Consider the following 16,208-nt stretch of genomic DNA (forward strand, 5'->3'; position numbering starts at 1 on the left):
TGACCATGCATATTTAGCAGCTCAATTTTGGCCAGTTTTTGAAACATAGTACTTTCAATAAAATATATGTATTGGGTAGGTAATAATTTAAAATTTGATTGTATACATTATATTTTAAATTATAAAAATAAATCCTATTTGTGTCTTTCTTCAGATTTAATGTTAGAAATTGAAATGGTGATATCTCAACCATGTTTGTATAAAATAATCTTTTCTCTAAAATACCAGTGTGGAGCCTCTGCCTAATACTTTAATTATTATCAAGCTGGTTAACCAGTTTTGAAGCTACATTGATACAGATTGCATTCAGGTAAACATTGTAAAGATGTTAGGGTCACAAGGAAGGATGTGTCTAGGTTAATAAGCTCTTTAGGGTAAGCATCTTCTTATTCTCTGTCTTGTGAAACATCATGTACCTTTAAAGCATTATGTATCTGTTTCATAATACTAACTCATTTAGATTATAAATAGTATATGGCTATTGCCTTATTTAATCAGCTTTGACTATTTTTTTGACCATTATTCACATGCACATTTTGAAAAATCTGCAGTTTTGCCCACAGGTCAATGGAGAGATCTGATGAAGGTTTCTGTGCTGCACTAACACATTACACTGTGTTAATTTTAGAGTCCTAGTCCACTGGGAAATAACTGATTACTTTATTTATTGTGTTGTTGTCCCTCCAAGGAGGCAAATGTCAGCACAAGTGGGATCTAAACACTTTAATAACACTCACAAATTTGTTTATTCCACAATTTACTTTTTGTGTAGATTGCTGTTGACAATTTTAAATTTACCATTTTAATTTATTGTTCGAGTTGTTTTAATTCATTGTGGCTTGTAGCTCTGTGCAAATAAAGTTTATTGCTGCCTTTTGAGTTATCCTGATAGTACCAGAATGATTAATTTTCTGCAGTCACAATGGAAGAAAAATAGATTCTGATGCTGTTTTTGAGATTGATGCTGCTGAGGCCACTGTTCTGCAATGAGAAGCAATGTGTTGTTTTTTTTTAACAAGTTTTAGATTTTTAAAAATATCAAAAAATCCAACTATGAGTTTAAGGCCTTACCTCTGGAGATGCTGAAAACCTACAATTTCCATTGAAGACAATGGAAATTAGTAGTGCTCAGCTCCACAGGAGATTAGGCCATTAGTTGATTGAGAACCACAGACATCTGAAAAGCTAAGTATTGGGAAGGGAAATAAAAGGAGAGTTAGGGATGTTTTAGTCTAAAATAAAGCAGTTCATCATATGTTTGTATACTTCAATACATGGACCACCAACCATACAGACTTGGAGGAAAATCCATACCAGAATATTAATTAGAAAGCCCATATTTAATAAAGGAACTGTGATTTATGGATTGGACAAAATGGCTACAAAATATCCACTATTATAGTTGGCTTTGCTAATAAACACAGCAGTGCAGCTACTCTGAAAGTCTCCTTGTAAATTAATAGATTAAAATATATTTCATATGGTCAGTCACTGGTTAGACAAAGGAAATATTTGCACCTTTTGGCTTTATATACACACTTGACCTACAGCCTTTAGTAATAGAAGCTGAACAGACATCAGATGTTCAGATTGATCCTTCATGTGCACCAAACCAGTATTTTTATTGTATTGACTGGGTGTTTTAAATACCTTTTCACAGATATCTGATCAATTTCAAGATAAAAATAACAGTATAACAGTAAACAAAGCTTTGTCAGTAATAGCTGGAGAGAGAAACTGTTTTGCACCTGACCTTGAAGTATTGAGAAGCACTTGAATGAATGTTAGTATTCTACCACCTTAAGCCAGATCAGACTTGAAGACAGCACACAGCCTAAATGATGCAACCAGCCAACTATCTAACACAGATTATAGCCCATGCTGTGACACAGTTGTTACAGTGGCATATGAATCACCGCATCTCAAAACTACATGAACAGCTTGAAAAGGGAAAGGGGAATACCAAGACGTCTGTATACAATAGTTCATCTCATCGTCTCTTTCTGTTGCATATTTATTCTTCCTATCATCCTCATACACTTCTGTTTGTCATTTGTGCTGTCGTGTTTTATTTAGACCACATGTTACTTAGGCAAGGGCCTGTGCATGTACGTGGTGGTGTAGAAATCATAATAAAAGCTGAATTTGTCTTCATTTTAATGGTATGAATATACTATAATTTCTACCAAAGTTGGAATTCTGGCTCATGAAACCTGCTGCTTCCTGAGCCAGGACTGGTAGATTCTTTCTCCTTGTTTTGGAGCCACTTTTCTCATTATGCGTTACTCCAACACTGGAACACCAGTGCCTAGTGGCATATAAAAAGCACTGCAGCCATTCTTGCTATGCCAGGCTCTGCTCAGGACAGCCAGAGCTCCTCTATCTCTCTTCCCATCTTACAGTGCCAGCCTTTGCACATCTGGAATCCTGACCTAACTGGTGCTGGCTGTATACTCCCAGTACTGTATTCTCCAATTTACAATTAAGCAAGTACAATAATTCTGATCCTAGCAATGATAATGTCTTATGGGAAGTGGAGGTGTTGGGAATATGTTGCCAGAGGAAGGAAGTCAATGCTAACAGCTGGTCTCAGCTGAGATTTAAAAAAAAAAAAAAAAAAAAAGGCTGCCTCTCTGCTTCCAACCATACTGCACATGCTCTACATCCCAGCCACACTCTCAGAAGCAATATGTTCGGCTTGCCTTCAGCTGCTTGGCGGAGAAAGACTGCTCCAGGACCCAGCTTTCTAGATTTCCTTACTTAGGGTCTTCAAACTGATTTTCTTTTTCTGGCTAAGACTTCCACGGGCACCTCAAGGTTCAGGTTAGTTAGTGGAGTAGAAATTGCCCTGCTGTAAAACTCCTCTCAAAGTGCTTCAGTAGTCAGCTTATGTTGCCCTAAATCAGTGGTTCTCAGCTAGGGGTCTGGGCCCCCCTGGAGGGCCGTAAGCAGGTTTCAGGGAGTCCACCAAGCAGCACCAGGGTTAGACTCGCTGGGGCCCAGAGCAAAAAGCCTAAGCCCTACCGTGCAGGGCTGAAGCCCGGGGCCCTGAGCTTGCCACCTGGGTCTGAAGTAGAAGCCTGAGCAACTTAGCTTCATGGAGAACCCAGTGGCATGGGGCCCTGGCCAATTGCCCTACTTGCTACTCCTTAATGCTGGCCCTGGCTTTTATATGCAGAAAACCAGTTATTGTGGCACAGGTGGGCCACGGAGTTTTTATAGCATGTTGGGTTGGGGGGCTCAGAAAGAAAAAGGTTGAGAACCCCAGACCTAGATAACTAGTTTGTGTTCCCTATCCCATTCCCTGGAGATTTCTCCAATTTTACCCTCAATGTGTTAAGTCCCCCCTTCAGCTCATCTCATCATAGAATCATAAGACTGGAAGGGACCTTGAGAGTTCTTCTAGACCAGTTCCCAGCATTCAAGGCAGGACTAAGTATTGTCTAGACTCAGTGATGAGCTCCCCAAATCCTAAGAACTGGTTCGCTACCGGGTCCTCAGCAGCACTTTGGCGGTGGCAACAGGGTCTTCACTTGCTCCGGGTTTTCGGGGGCATTTCGGTGGCAGGTCCTTCACCCGGAGCGAGTGAAGGACCCGCCGCTGAAGACCCGGTAGGGAACTGCGTGGTGAGTACAAGCCCCACGTGCCTGTCTTCCCCGGCCCCCATCCGAACCCAACCCACGTCCTTCCCCTGGCTGCCCCACCTAAGAACCCACAACCCACCAAACCCCCACTCTTTGTCCCCTGACCACCCCCTCCCGAGACCCCCCCCATCCTAACTGCCCCCCAGGACCCCACCCTTACCCAACTCACGTCCCAGCTGGCCCTGCGCTGGCCCTGGCTGCCCCGAACCCATCCACCACCACCCTGACAGATCCCCAGAACTCCCATGCCTATCCACCCCCCCAATTCCCGGTCCCCGGACTGCCCACCCCAGAACCTCTGCCCCATCCAACCCCCCCCCCCACTCCCTGTCCCCGGGACTCCCTGCCCCTTATCCAACCCCCCCCCCCGAGCCTCAGCACGCTGTATCCAGGAGCGGTCCTGAACAGCGCTGGAGCGGCTTGGCTCTAGCGGAGCCTGAGGTCCTGCCAGTTGGCTTGGAGCTTACCAGTGGCTCTGAGTGGGAGGAGCTCAGGTCCCGCTGGAGCCACATCACTTTAGCTCTGGCCAGGGCCGCTCCTGGATGCAGCACACTGAGGCTCCAGGACAGAAGGGAGGCTGGGGTAAGCAGCATGGTAAGGGACTGGACTGGCCCCCTTACCATACTGCTCAAAGCGGCAGAAGCTGCAGAGCTGTGCTGGCCCCAGCAGCTCGGCACGCTGCAGCTCTGCGAGGGCAGGGAGAGGCTGGGGGAGCCTCCCCATCTGAGAGCTCAGGCAGGCCTGACAGGACGGTCCTGCGGGCCGGATGTGGCCTGCAGGCTGGAGTTTTACACCTGCCCACCCCTTTAGCAACTAGTTCTACACCAATTTCTAAATTTAACCATTAGTTCTTGTGAACCAGCGTGAACCAGCTCCAGCTCACCACTGTCTAGACCAGTGGTCTCCAACCTTTTTATGCCCAGGATAACTTTTTGAATCTGAGGAAAACCCAGGATCTACCCTGCCCCTTCCCCTCCCCTGATGCTCCACCTCTTCCCCACAACTCCCCTCCCCTCACTCCATCCTCACCTCTCCGTTTCTTGCTCTCTTCCATCCTCACGTACTTTCACTGGGCAGGGGGTTGGGGTGCAGGATGGGGAAGGGGGGGCTGGCTCTAGGAGGGGGCTCAGGGCTGGGGGTTGGGGTGCTGCCTCTTGCCGTGCAGCACTTACTTCTGGTGGCTTCTGGTTGGCAGTGGGCACAGCAAGGCTAATGCAGGCTCCCTGCCTACCCGGCCCCACACTTCTGCCAGAAGGGACCAATGTGCCCCTTTGGCCCCCGGCCTGGGCACTGGTCCTGCAGCTCTCCCAAACAATAGGAGTTGCGGGGGCGGTGCTTTCAGCCAGAAGCAGCATGCGGCGGGACTCCCTTGCTCCCCTGGCCACGCGACTGTGCTAGCAACTATCAGGAGCGGCGTGGGGCCGGGATAGGCAGGGAGTCTGCCTTAGCAGCCCCACGCTATGCTGCTGGAGATTGTGACCACTGATCTAGACCATCCCTGACAGATGTTTGTCTAACTTGCTCTTAAAAATCTCCAACAGAGATTCCACAACCACCATAGGTAAGTTTTTCCCAATGTCCAACCTAAACCACCCATGGTGTAATTTAAGTCCATTGCTCCTTGTCCTATCCTTAAAGATTAAGGAGAACAATTTTTCTCCCTTCTCCTTGTAACAACCTTTTATGTGCTTAAAAACTGTAATCCTATCCCCTCTGATGCTTTTCTTCTTCAGTAGGAGTGACATTGTCATATATTGTGCCTTGTGTTTTTGCACATTGTCTCCTTCCTGAGCATTGCACCCCACCCTCACCACATGTAATCCACTATCATGCTGTCTGGAGTGGCTCATGACTGAGTGTGCTAACCTAAAGGCAGACTGTAGGGCAGACCCCCAAAATTGGTGATATGTCCTTTCAGTAAATTTCACCAACCCAATAACAAATGTGAACTCCTAGATCACTAAAACAGTCTTACAATGGCATCAGACAGTCCCCTTAGGCTCTCCAGTCTATCTTGCCACCCAGGCAAGCTGGATTTAATGATGAATAGTCACTTGCACCAAAAATCACACAATATTCAAGTTGCTCCCAGTCCCAAGAGGCCAGTCATTTACCCCAGATCAATTTGTACCTTAGATCTCACAATGCCTGTAGCCAATCCTGTAATAAACCAACTAAAGTTTTATTAACTGGGGAAAATAAATGTTATTTACAGGTTGAAACAAGCAATATAAATGCACAAGTGAGTTCAGTCTCTGATTCTAAAAGGTGCCAGATGTAATCTGTCAGTATTGAATGTCTTTTCAGGGCTTAACCCAGGTCGACCCTGGGGATCTTTCAGGTCACATAGCTGGACTAATAAGTAGTAATAACAGCAAAATAATTCTGTGGGCTGCTGTATCATTTTTCTTTAGATCATCAAGCACCTCCTGTGAAAAGCTCATGCCAATGAGCTCTGGCAGTTACTCCAGCCTAAAATGGCCAGCTGGATTATTGCTTTGCCAGACACAAAGCAATAACAATTTTTTGTGAGTGGGTTTTTTCCCCACAGTAGTATCTTGCTCCATCCAATCATTATTATTCATGTTTTAAAAACAAACTTTGGTAGACTTCTCCAAGACTATAAGGTTGTTGGGCATCTTTTTTTTTTAAACAGTTACCTTTCCATTATTTAAGAAAGGTTCCTTGTTTTACACTGACATCAGCAGACTGCAGGTTGCGTTTATGATATGAATCTGCAGTGGTAAGTGATTGCCTAAGGTAACTGCCAACCTTTTTGAGAGTGACCACTATACTTTGACAGTTCCTGGACCAACATAATTTAAACTGACTGCAGAATGTTGACTCTTACATTTCAAAATTAAATTCTGAGGTACAGAGATGAAAAAAGAACTGCACAATTTTTTTTATTTTTATTTTATTTAAGTCAGATGTGATTCGGAGATGCTTTTGTTCATTGATAGTAAAACAAAAAAACCCACATTTCCATGTCAATCAAAACATAAAAGAAAGGGTGTACATACAATAAAGAGAAAACCCTTTTAATTAGCCAGCAGGGAAGGATTATCTTTTGTGCAGATTATTTTTGTTAGTTTTGTAGAAGAATTCTGCTTGAGACTTGTTAGTAGAGCAAGAAAATCATAACTGTTCTCAACCTTATTTTATTGTTGTTACAATAAAGGAATCATCCGCAACTATATTGCCTTTGGCTTTTTAGTATGTGTCTGTTGAATGAACATGATTTCCCCTTTAGTCTTTTGAATCAACATTAGATAACGTGGGTGCCCAGCTACAAAGTCCCAAGGAGTTTCTTTAGTTTTGCTTTTTTAGAGCTAGTGTTTTGTTACATATGAAATGTAAACTTAAAGGACTAATCGATAAACTTGCGAATTCATTTAGTGCCAAATTTTGCCAGTGGATGCTATTTTAACCCACAGAAACCAACCCCACTCCTCTAGTCCCCCACTCTCCTCTACACATATCCAATGGTGAAATTTGGCCTTAAGAGAATTAACTTCTGAAAAATATAAAGTAAACCAGATATGACCCTTGTTCTACCATTATATTTCCAAGAGCCACATTGTTTGTGTGTATTAAAGGCTATTTGAATGGTCCCTGAACAACGTCTAAGTATTAAATGGAAAATAAGCCATAGTGAAATATTCAAACTCACAGCATAAGCTTTTACCAAATATATGCATCTTCTTTAGATGTATGTAACAGTAAGAAATACACTGGTCAAATTCTGCTTTTTATACTTCAGTTGAAAACACCAGAATGCATCAAGAATTAGCCTTAATCCTTTCAGCATATTTTGATTAACTCAATAAAATATAAAAACTGTATGGGTGCGTGTGTATGAAAGGAAGTTGAGAGAGAAAAAATGATTGGAAGTCCTGTAGAGCTTGTTATTATTCATTATATTTTGTAGCCACTGTTGCCAACTCTTATGATGTTTGATGCCTTTCTTAAACCCTCCAATTCTGGAATATTGGCTTTCATTAAAAACAAAAAAGTGTTAAGCCATCCTGGTTGTGGAGAAAAGCTTGAAAATGAGAATTGTAAATGCTACAATTCCAAAAGGCAAATATAAAGAACCCCAAACCTATTATTTTTAAAATCTCATTATTTTAAGGTAATCTCATAATTTTGAAGGAGGGTGAGTCTGACTAATGATTTTTGAATGTTTAGGGTTGACAATTCTATATGTCTTGACCACTCTCAAATTGTATTTAGTTGAAATGAAATGACCCTTACCATAATTATATCACCTCTGATAAATATTTAACTTAGCCTAATTTTAGCAAATGCTTATCCTTATTAGCAACATGTGGTCTCATTGAACATTGATTATTTAGTATGTGGGAACATAAGAAAATGTACATGTCTAAAATATTTGTATGGATAATCATTTTTAAGACTTCAATTACATATTCTTTTATATTCTGAATGCTTCTGAAAAGTTTATAAGAAAGGTAAGAAATGCCTTTTTTCATTTCATTTCAGAATGTATTAGTAGAAAACTTTGTTTTTTTACTTTACTCACTAAAGTGATAATTAGGTCACAATTGTCTGGTCAAACATTATTTTTTTACCATGAAAATAGTTATTGCTGTAACTACTTCATTGTTGTGAATGTACAAACTTTTGTAGCATATCTGCACTTTTGTATATAATGCAATTTGAGTCTCTATGTATAATACTTAAATTTTTGGTAACTTCAGATGAATAGAAAGAGTCAAAATTTCTGCATTGCTATTGAGTGTTAGCACTTTGTCATTTCTATAGGCAGCTCAAGGAGGTGGTCACAGAACCCTGCTGTATGGCCATGCTATACTACTTCGGCATTCATTCAGTGGAATGGTAAGTGACTTATTAACTTCCATAACAGAGTGCACTTACAATTGGAAAATAACGTGTTCTCCATAAATGATAATAATTAACTCAAGTTATAATAAACACTTTAGATCAAGTAACAAACAAATATATGAAGCAACATAATCATTTAGTGTTCCCTCTTTGCGCAAGAACATTGAGGCTGATATCTTCAAAAGCGATCACAAATTTTGGGTGACTCAAAGTATCAATCACCCGCACTGTGAAAATCAGGGCCCTTTAAGGTGTCCCTTTAAGGCACCCAAAAATCACTAGTATATACTGAGTATGATGTAACTAAAGAAAGGAGTGAAAAGAAATGGATTATTATTTATTCATTCCAGCATTATGGAAGTTCATATGGAAGGAGAAACTGTAAAATTAGTATAATCAATGTCTAGGAGCTACTAAAATGGCATGTTTTGCATATGTTTTAAAGTATTTTAGGAATGAAGGTGTTAACACTTAAAACAGAATGTAAGGGACATATGTTCACCCTTTGTGGTAAAAATGTGTGGAAAGGATAAAGATCTGCCAAAAAAACACAAAACACACCACACTATAGAAATGCACAGTGCAAGTTAATGTGCAGCATGCCATCCAGTCACAGCACAAAAATGGTTGTAGAAGTCAGCAGTAGGTGTGGGTAGGAACAACCATTAGAGAGGCAAAAGGGATGGGTACTTTATTAAAGTTGTGCAGTAGTGCACTACTACATGCATGATGACAGCATTGAGGGTATGGAGGTGGTCCTAGGTAATAATGCATTATTTGAAAATATTGCAGTGTGATATCTATTTGCAAGTCTCTATTTTTTGCCGATGGGTTCTCTATGCTTAGCAGTTAATTGAAATGTTGCATGCTAGTTGGTGCCAGTAGCAACTTGCTGCCACTAGGAATAGCAGTAAGTTTATGCCACAGAGTTACATAGTTTCTCTTTGGTATTTTATATAGTAGGTTCCCCCCTCCCCAACTTCCCACAGTGCACACCCACAAATATGCTTTGACAATATTTTGAGGCACTTTTTTATGGATTTTGTTGGATGTGTCATTTGTTAAGGCATCTTACCAACTAGGAAGCTTCAGCTTTTTTTTCCTCTCTGGATCACATTGTTTCACTGGAGAAGAAAGAATCTCACACAAGCATTTATCAGATAGTGGACAATAATGTGCAGAAGGAAGGAGAGATGTGTTTGAAGCATCTTCCCTTTCCCGCCCTGTCGTGGAATTCCCAACAATAGCTTTTGAGCTCTGTCTGTTCTGACCTCCCACTCTAAGGTCCAATTCATAGTCTGAGCATGTGCCAGGACCTAAAGTGAGAAGACATTGTTGCTTTCGGGTCTGCTTGATATGTCTTCCTCAGGAGCAGTGCTGTCATGGGAAGCCTACTTGTCTCAAAATCCCTGTTCATGTGTGTACTTTTACACTTAGAAGGAGGAACATTATCTTACATGTGGCAGTTCCTGCAAGATGGTAATTTTGAACTCTCATTGCAGTCAATGAGATATTTAAATTCAGGTTAATGGTAAGGTTGAGCTTTGTGAATTGATGATCATCTTCGATTAGAGATGTATGCCTCAAATGATTCTGCTGATTTGGGAGTTTTTAATCATTTCAACATGTTTTGCAGTATTTGACGTGTTTGTCAACATCAAGATCCCAGACAGATAAGCTTGCATTTGATGTGGGGTTACGAGAAAATGCAGCAGGTATGCCAATATTCTGTGTTATTTTGTGAGAAAAAATTGCCAGTTGTACTAGTCTTAAGAATGCATTTAGGATAGCGATGGACATTATTAGCATTACAAACTTGTGAACCTGCCATTATTTATTCATTAAGAAATGAAACTGACTTATCTTAAGTTGGAAAACACTGGCAAATATGGACTAAGTACAAATTTCTATATTATTTTATTAATAAAGTTTTATGAACTTATTTTCTAATTCTGTTTTAGCATATTTAATATTCACTAAAACTTTTATTTTAGCATTAAATTATTAGTTCATCCTTCAGATAATACAATAATGTAACTGTAGTAAACAAAAACAGGCAAAGGTTGTAAAAATCTCATAATTAAAAAAAAAAAAACTTGAAAAGTGAGGGGGAAGGAGGGCGTAGAAAGTATCCCCTTGCCATACAAGTCCATTAAAATACAACCAGGATAAAATAGGCAAGAGAAACAAATCTTAGATTTAAAAATAAAGATCAAAAGGTTTGGGACTTTGAGCACGGACATTAAAAGCAATAAACACACAAATAACCTATTTGTCTTCACATATTGTAACAGTAACTTTCCTAACTAATCTCATCAAGACTTACATCATCTTCATTTAAATTATCTTCCTTTTTCTAAATTGTGTTAATTAGAAGATTTTTGGTATTGTATTTTTTTCTAGTTTCACCTTTACGATAATCAGCATGGAAACCTGTTAACCTAATTACTAATGTTGAGGGAGTAGTGCCAATGACAGTGATAGTTTAAATGTTTGTTTTGTTTTGTTTCTAGCCCCCACTTCTTTGAAGTCATTTCCCAGGATTCAAAGGCCAAAGAGAACTAAAATATGATACTGTCATTTTAAAAGAAGAAAAAAACAGGCCAACAGCTGCCAGCCATAAACCAAAGACCAGGCCCCTTGTCGCAGAGGGAGGGACCTACCTTTTGTCCCTTCACACTTGTGTCCCTCCCTTTGTTCTGAGACTGTCTTCATTTCTGTGTCAGTCCCATCGAGTTCCCCCAAGCCATTGATGTGGATGGATGGCATTTTTTGATCTTTAAAATAATAATAAAAGTAAAGTTTGGGAGTAGTGATGGAGTGACACAGTCATGTATATACTATACCCCCATTTCACATGGAGTCTGATCTTTGACATTTCCTCCTGGGCTGGCTGTCATCATGACCTGTACTCTGAACCCTATGAAGTTTACAGTGTTTTTCCTTCACTCCTTTTTAGACTCCAGTAAGGAGTTAGTAGTTGGTTTCCATCTGTTACATAGTTACTATTATGGATGCGACTTTACAAGTTTGGCTGCCATTTGTTTGAGCATGCTGCTGTAAAGAATATGTGCATTTTTATCTCTTTGATAATACGGTCCTGTGAAAATCAATCCTGGTGTTTTTGTGGTCCCTTTCAGAGTTACTTTGAATGGTGTCCCATGTGCCCCCTGGGCTTTATAATGTATATTGCTTACTAACTGCAGGGTCAACTTTATTTTGGTGTTTGTCTTATTGTTAATGTACAAAAAAGGGTTTGTCACATGTCATATTAAAAAAAAAAAGTAAAACAAGTCTTTACAGGAGCTTTTATGTGTTAAGTATTTTGATAACATCTTCATGCTTTTGCACCAAATCTGCATTTCATGAGTAAATATGCCTTTTTTCTATTGAACTGGACTGTGGAATCATCTCAGCAGAAAAGAGGGCTTTTTACTTTGCATGTACTAAGTCTCAAACCACTGCCAGGGGCGGCTCCAGGCACCAGCACGCCAAGCGTGTGCCTAGGGCGGCAAACCACGGGGGGCGATCTGCCGGTCGCCGTGAGGGCGGTAGGCAGGTTGCCTTCGGCGACATGCCTATGGAGGGTCCACTGGTCCTGCGGCTTTGGCGGACCTCCCGCAGGCGTGCCGCCGAATCCAAGGGACCGGGGACCTCCCCCAGGCAAGCCGCTGAAGGCAGCCTGCCTGCCATGCTTGGGGCCGCAAAATACCTAGAGCCGCCCCTGACTACTGCATATTTAAAAACAAATGGCTGACACTTTATGGAAACACGTTCTGTTTGGAATCCATTGCTTATATATCTCCTATAAATTGAGTTTATTTCCCTTTGTTCTTTATTAAGAATTAGGGCTGTCAAGCGATTAAAAAAAATTGCATGATTAAACAATAATAGAATACCACATATTTAAATATATTGATTTCAGTTGCAGCACAGAATACAAAGTGTACAGTGCTCACTTTATATTTATTTATTATTACAAATATTTGCACTGTAAAAAACAAAAGAAATAGTATTTTCAATTCACCTAATATATGTACTATAGTGCAATCTCTTTATCATGAAAGTTAAACATACAAATGTCGAATTATGTACCAAAAAACTGCATTCAAAAATAAAACAATGTAAAACTTCAGAGCCTACAAGTCCACTCAGTCCTACTTCAGCCAGTTGCTCAGACAAACAAGTTTGGTTACATTTGCAGGCGATAGTGCTGCCTGCTTCTTGTTTACAATGTCACCTGAAAGTGAGAACAGGCATTCGCAGGGCACTGTTGTAACTGGTGTCGCAAGGTATTTACCTGCCAGATGTACTAAAGATTCATATGTCCCTTCATGCTTCAACCACCATTCCAGAGGACATGTGTGCATGCTGATACCAAGTTCTGTTTGATAATGATCCAAAGCAGAGCGGATGGATGCATGTTCATTTTCATCATCTGAGTCAGATGCCACCAGCAGAAGGTTGATTTTCTATTTTGGTGGTTCGGGTTCTGTAGGTTCTGCATCTGATTGCTGCTCTTTTATGATTTCTGAAAGCATGCTGCACACCTTGTCCCTCTCAGATTTTGGATGGCACTTCAGATTCTTCGGTCGAATGCTGTAGTTATTTGTAGAAATCTCACATTGGTACCTTCTTTGCATTTTGTCAGATCTGCAGTGTCAGTGTTCGTAAATCAAACATGCTTGGGTAATCATCCGAGACTACTATAACATGAAATATATGGCAGAATACGGGTAAAACAGAGCAGGGGATGTACAATTCTCCCTCAAGGAGTTCAGTCACAAATTTAATTAATGCACTATTTTTTTTTTAACAAACATTATGAGCAAGGAAGCATGTCCTCTGGAATGGTGGCTGAAGCATTAAGGGGCATACAAATGTTTAGCACATCTGGCATGTAAGTACCTTGCAATGCCAGCTACAGAAGTGCCATGTGAACGCCTGTTCTCACTTTCAGGTGACATTGTAAATAAGAAGCAGGCAGCAGTATCTCCTGTAAATGTAAACAAACTTGTTTATCTTAGCAATTGGCTGAACAAGAAGTAGGACTGAGTGGACTTGTAGGCTCTAAAGTTTTATATTGTTTTGTTTTTGAGCGCAGTTATGTAACAAAAAAAATCTACATTTGTAAGTTACACTTTCACAATAGAGATTGCACTACAGTACTTCTATGAGGTGAATTAAAAAATACTATTTCTTAAAAAATAATATAAAGTGAACGCTGCACACTTTGTATTCTGTGTTGTAATAGAAATCAACATATATTAAAATGTAGAAAAACATCCAGAAATATTTAATAAATTTCAATTGGTATTCTGTTGTTTAACAATGCGATTAATCACGATTAATTTTTTTAATTGCAGTTAATTTTTTTGTTAATCACGTGAATTAACTGTGATTAATCGACAGCCCTATTAAGAATATTACCACAGACAAACCCAGAATGTTTGTTTCCTTGGAGTAGTTCTTCTCCTCTTATCTAATATCATAATCTCCATAATTATTTCTGTAGAATTCATTTGTGACTTTGCAATGTCAAAATTATGATTTAAAGGTTAGGAGTAAATGTTAGGAATAAAACAACCCTCAAAAATATATTGCCTTAGATAATGAAACAGCTCTTTGCCCTCTTAATTTTTGGCCAACTCTTCCACTTGTGTATAATTCCCACTTTTCATTGGCTCACAACCTCTCCATAAGCAGGCAATAATGGGTATGAAACCATTGGACAAGCTGTGTAATTTCCTTGGGAGTTTTATTTGTGTTAAAATAAACCAGAATATCACAAGGTATGTGGAGAAAGAGCTCTAAAGTGGTCATTTTAAAATTTCTCTCTCCTGGGCAGGTAGGGTCAGCACTACCAGCAGAGTCCAGTGAATTGGTCTATAGTTTCTACTTTTGTAACATAGCAATGTTGTCAGATAGCAGACATCCTTTTAAAACAGAGTATAATTTAATTGTATAGTGGGCATATAGCTCACAGTTGAAGTGATAAAATAAGGCAGGGGTGTGTGGAAGGTGGGACAACAGGCAGGGGAAGGTATGAAAGGCTGATAGTAGTTACCTCTGATGTAGGAAATGAGCCAGTAGCTCACTGGTTGTAGCAAGCATAGAGGAGGCAGGTTCTGAACTGAACATTTGATGACCCTCAGAGGTTGGAGGCGGGGATGTTCAATTACAGTATCAGGTTCGTTGAGGCTAGGCTGACGATACTGGGCGAAATGGGAGGTGTGAATGGTCAGAAAAGAGAAAAAACAGTGGGTCTGTAAGACAAATATTATCCTTATAAAAATGGTAAGTCTTTACTGTATGTTAGTGTACAGGTAGCTTTATAAGATATTTACATATCTTAGAATTATATATTTATTATATACTAAATAATTGGCATAAGTATCTCTGTGTATTGTAGGTGAGGCATGCTGGTGGACGATACATCCTGCTTCTAAACAGAGGTCAGAAGGAGAAAAAGTGCGAATTGGCGATGATCTTATCCTGGTCAGTGTGTCCTCTGAAAGATATCTGGTAAGGGTGTTTATCTTAGAAATTCTCCTCTCTTGATTGTCCTATTCTAAGCAGAAATAAAAGCTGTTGCTACTCCTATTAACACTGAATAGATTTGATAATAGTATGTCATGAAACAAGTGTCTGATTTCAAGAAATTGTATACAGACTTCTGAGATATTGTAAGTTTTCAATAAAATATGTATCTTTGAACATTGTTTGAGAAAAGAATATTTTATTTAAATAGATTTAATAGCAAATCCTTTTAATGGTTCTCCCTCTGGGGTATGGTTTCTCTCTGTTACAGCATCTCTCCATGTCAAATGGAAATATTCAGGTGGATGCCTCCTTTATGCAAACACTCTGGAACGTCCATCCTACATGCTCAGGAAGTAGCACTGAAGAAGGTTTGTCATGTTAAACATTGTTAAAAGTGAATATTATATAACATTTCATGGCACTTTACAGAGTCTAAACATAAAAAAGACAGTTCCTGACCCAATGAACTTAATAGTTTAAATTACACGAACATAGAAAATAAGTATAGCAGAGAAAGGAAGGATGACTGACGGGCAAGAGGGGAAGTATGGATAGCATAACAGTTAAACTCATTGGTAAGAAGTAAAGTGGTTGATGTAATTGTAGGTGTACAAAGCGTGAAGGGTTGAGTGAGAGAAGACAAATGAAGTAACAAGTTGTGATGAATACGCAGAGCAAAGGAGGTGTGATAGGGATCAATGAGAGAAAAGATTTATTATTATTAATGGATTGATTTAATTTATTTATTTGTATTACCATAGTGCCCAGGAGCCCTAGTTATGAACCAAGACCACATTGTGCTAGGCGCTGGGTAAACCTAGAACAAAAAGATGTTCCCCACCCTATCAAGCTTACTATCAAAGTATAAACCAACAAGAGACAACAGATGGATACAGACAGGCCAGTGGAGGAGTACAAGGAATCAATGAGATGTTGGTCAGCATGGTAGGCCGTGATCTCAGTACACCAGTGGTCTAACCATTGTCAAGGTTTTTTGTAGGCGTCATGGCAAAGGGGGGTTTTAAGGAGGGGTTTTTGAAGGAGGATAATGAGGTAGATTTGAGATGTTTATGGGGAGCTCCTCCCAAGCATGAACGGTAGCATGGAAGGAAGCATTAAGGTGATGACTTTTTGGAAAATTTAACAGGTAGG

At 40.0% G+C, this 16,208-nt stretch overlaps 1 protein-coding gene across 1 annotated transcript in view; it reads left to right on the forward strand.

The window, feature by feature from the left end:
• The window catches only part of RYR3 (ryanodine receptor 3), a 607,531-nt gene that overhangs the window by 128,236 nt on the left and 463,087 nt on the right, over positions 1-16,208 (forward strand). The window contains 4 exon segments of the mRNA XM_030559417.1: positions 8,433-8,507; positions 10,150-10,228; positions 14,926-15,038; positions 15,325-15,424. Coding sequence (XP_030415277.1) covers positions 8,433-8,507; positions 10,150-10,228; positions 14,926-15,038; positions 15,325-15,424 — 367 coding nt within the window.

The sequence above is a fragment of the Gopherus evgoodei genome, chromosome 4 (assembly GCF_007399415.2).
Source record: "Gopherus evgoodei ecotype Sinaloan lineage chromosome 4, rGopEvg1_v1.p, whole genome shotgun sequence".
Lineage (NCBI taxonomy): Eukaryota > Metazoa > Chordata > Testudines > Testudinidae > Gopherus > Gopherus evgoodei.